At 29.0% G+C, this 3,923-nt stretch overlaps 1 protein-coding gene across 1 annotated transcript; it reads left to right on the plus strand.

The window, feature by feature from the left end:
* The first annotated feature begins 1,836 nt into the window (after positions 1–1,836).
* Positions 1,837–3,006, plus strand: LOC142231452 (uncharacterized). Its single transcript, XM_075302060.1, has one exon. The coding sequence runs from the start codon at positions 1,837–1,839 to the stop codon at positions 3,004–3,006; it is 1,170 nt and encodes a 389-aa protein (XP_075158175.1).
* The last annotated feature ends 917 nt before the right edge of the window (positions 3,007–3,923 follow it).

A 3,923-nucleotide genomic window follows, 5' to 3' on the forward strand; every position in this document is an offset into this window, starting at 1 on the left:
CAAGCTCGTAGAAATTTAAAAAAACGCAGGGTTATAATGAAAGGAATTGATGACCTATGGCAGGCTGATTTAGTGGAAATGGGTGCTTATTCGAACCAAAATAATGGATATAGATTTCTGCTTACTATTATCGACACATTTTCAAAGTATGCATGGGCTGAAGCCATTAAATCAAAAAAATCTATTGATGTGTGTGAAGAATTTCGAAAAGTATTGGAGTTTGGAAGAAAACCTAAAAACTTACAAACTGATGATGGAAAAGAATTTTTTAATAAAGAATTTGATGTATTAATGAAAAACTACTCAATAAATCACTACTCAACGTACAGCGTAATGAAAGCTTCGATTGTAGAACGATTTAATAGAACTTTAAAAGGTATGATGTGGAAGGAGTTTAGTCATAATGGAACATACAAATGGTTACACATCTACAAAAATTTGGTTAAGCAGTATAATGAGAAAAAACATCGCACCATAAACATGATTCCTGCCAATGTTAACTCTTCAAACGAAAAATATTTGCTAAAAACAGTGTATAATCATTTGAAAATTTTTCAACCCTCACGATTTCATATTGGAGATCACGTTCGCATTAGCAAGTATAAGCATATATTTGAAAAAGGATATACACCCAACTGGACCACTGAGATTTTTAAAATACGCTCTATTCAAAATACAAATCCAACTACATATCTCTTGGAAGATTATAAGGGAAATCCAATAAAAGGTGGATTCTATAAAGAAGAACTTTTGAAAACAAAGTATTCTGATATATATCTTGTAGAAAAAATATTAAAAAGTAAGGATAATAACGTCTTTGTCAAATGGTTGGGTTTTCCCAAAGAACATAATTCCTGGATAAATAAAAATAATATACTCTAAATTTACTATATAAACAATAAAATTTATTAAAATTAAGTACCTTTTGTGTTTTTATTTATTCGTATTCCAAACTTCATTATGTTAAGAACACTAACTTTGAGCGGAAAAACTTCAACTTTGCATTCAGTTTATTCCCCTTCTATAGACTTATCAGATAATGAGTATGAATGTTGTCTAATTGATTTCCAATCATATAATTCGATTCCAAACGTGGACAATGATAATAATCTCTTCCATATCGGAGATGACACCATTGAAGTTCCGATTGGATCTTATGAACTACAAGATGTAGTTAACTTTTTAAAAATAAAGTATAAGGATAAAAACCCAAATAAAACTATACAAATAGAAGCAAATAACAATACTCTACAAATTGAGATACTATCTTCACATGACTCTATATTTTTAAACCGAAAGCGGTCAATTGGTAAACTTTTTGGTTTTAACGGAAACATATTAGAACCCGCCAAGAAATATGTTTCGAACTTACCAGTAAATATTTTAAAAGTAAATGCAATACAATTACATTGTAACATTGTAACGGGATCCTACATGAATAATCATCCTTCGCATATTATTCATGAATTTTCACCAGATGTACCTCCCGGCTATAAAATAGTTGAAAGACCTAAAAATCTCATTTATTTACCAGTAAACGCCAAAGAAATAAGTTCTCTTGAAATTCGAGTTGTAGATCAGGAAGATAGATTAATAAATTTTAGAGGAGAAGAAATTACATTGCGAATTCACTTGCGTCCAAAACGAAAATGATAATTTATAATAAATATAAATATAAACCTGATAATTTAAACAACGTCATCAAACCACACAATAAATATAAAAATAAACGAAATATTTCCCACACTATTATTCAAACTGTCAAGCGGGAAAGACCACGCTTAACCAAGGAAAATAAAGCATTCTTAAAAGAAATCAATCTACAGGTGAATCAACATGTCTGAAATTTTAAATATAACTGAAAAACCATTTTCCGATGAGGATATTATAAAAAGAGACTATCACAGCTATGTTCCTTACATACAATCCTTTAAAAACAATGATGAAATACGAATTACTATTCAAAACCAAGACTTATATATTTTACCATCGGAAAGTTATATTTATATTGAAGGAAGCTTAAAAAATGCAAGTGGAATAGATGTTGCCAGTGCCAGATTGAGAAACAATTGTGTGGCATACATGTTTGATGAAATTCGATACGAAATTAATGGAATTGAAATTGATCGCACCCGATATCTTGGAACTACGACAAAAATAAAAAATTTTATTTCACTAAATTCATTTGATAATAATATGATGACTAACGCTGGATGGAACATAGATGGTGATTTTACTCAAAATTACTTTAACTTTTGTATTCCTCTTAACCGATTACTAGGGTTTGCTGAGGACTATAATAAAGTTATTTGTAATGCGAAACATGATTTAATACTATTGCGTAGTTCGAATGATAATAGCGTCTGTTACTCAACAGATGATAAAGAAGACATTCGCTTAACGATAACCAATATTGTGTGGAAAGTTCAACATATACAATTATCTGATTATAAAAAGCTTAGTTTTTTGAAAACAATTAAGGATGGGAAATCACTACCAATTGCATTCCGAAGTTGGGATTGTTATTTTAACCCCACATTTACAGGTGGAACCAAACACAGTTGGAATGTAAAACTTTCCGCCAATAGAGAAAGACCCAGGTTTATTGCATTTGCATTTGAGAAATATAATAAGTTTGTACACTGCAATCTTACAAATATTAAAGTGCACTTAAATTCAGATACTTATCCTTATGATGATTTAAATTTGAAATTCAATCAAAACCGCTATGCTATACTATATGATATGTATGCAAAGTTCCAACAAAGTTTTTATATGAAAGAACCTCAACCTCTGTTATCATTCAGTGAATTTAAGGAGAATCCCATAGCTGTTGTAGATATAAGCAATCAAAACGAAGCAACCAAGAGTGGCCCCATTGATTTGAAAATTCAAGTAGAAACCAGTACTGTAATCCCAGCAAATACTGTCGCATATTGTCTTATTATACACGATCGTTTAATAGAATATATACCCCTAAGTGGAACTGTTAGAAAAATTTTATAAAATATATTAGAATGCATTATACTTACCAAATCATTTTGATTTTTAAATAATAAAACATAAATATTTCAAATAAATGTTTATTTATTTTTATTTATATATTATATTTTCCTAGGTTTGTTACACCATATACATTTAGTCTTATTCTAAGTAATTTCATTACCTTCCTGTTCTAACGTATCTATATCTTCTAATAATCTATCCAATTCATAATCTGGATTATTACCTTCTAAAATATAATGATGCCAAGCAAGAGTATTTATTCCATCATTTTGGATATATCTTTTATCATCAGTACTACTTAAAATTACTTTATTTAATTTTGTAGTATATATTTGATGTAATTTTGACTTAAATGTATACATATTATCATAAAAATTAATTTTGTTAAATAAACAATCTTTATATTTATTAATATCATATTTATTTATAATACACGACTTCACTCCTTTCGCTTTTTTGGTTTCATCACCATCTTGTATAGAATAGGAATACATCTTTGACCGCAAACCCACAAATTCTTTCATTATTTGTCCACAATTTTCATCTTTCATAAATCCCATAACTTTCTTATTTACTGAGGGAAATTTATAAGGGTTATCTGCAGGATAATCGGAAGTGTCAAAATATTTTTCTAAATGTGGTCTTAGATCTTCATAAACATCTTCCGTTTCTAAAGAATATATGAAGGAGTCGGTATCCATATAATTTAGTTTGAAATTATTTGGAAAAATTTCCTTCATTATGCTATAATGGAAGTTACACATTTTCCATTTAGAAATTTCTAAAATACAAAAACCTAAATATATAGGTTTATTGTAAACCACTTTTACCCGTTTCAGTTGTATCGCAACCATATCTTCAGAAAATATCGAAATGCTATGAAAATTAGGCTTAGATATCCAATCCCTTGCCCCCAA

The sequence above is a fragment of the Haematobia irritans genome, chromosome 3 (genome assembly GCF_050003625.1).
Source record: "Haematobia irritans isolate KBUSLIRL chromosome 3, ASM5000362v1, whole genome shotgun sequence".
NCBI classification, from domain to species: Eukaryota; Metazoa; Arthropoda; class Insecta; order Diptera; family Muscidae; genus Haematobia; species Haematobia irritans.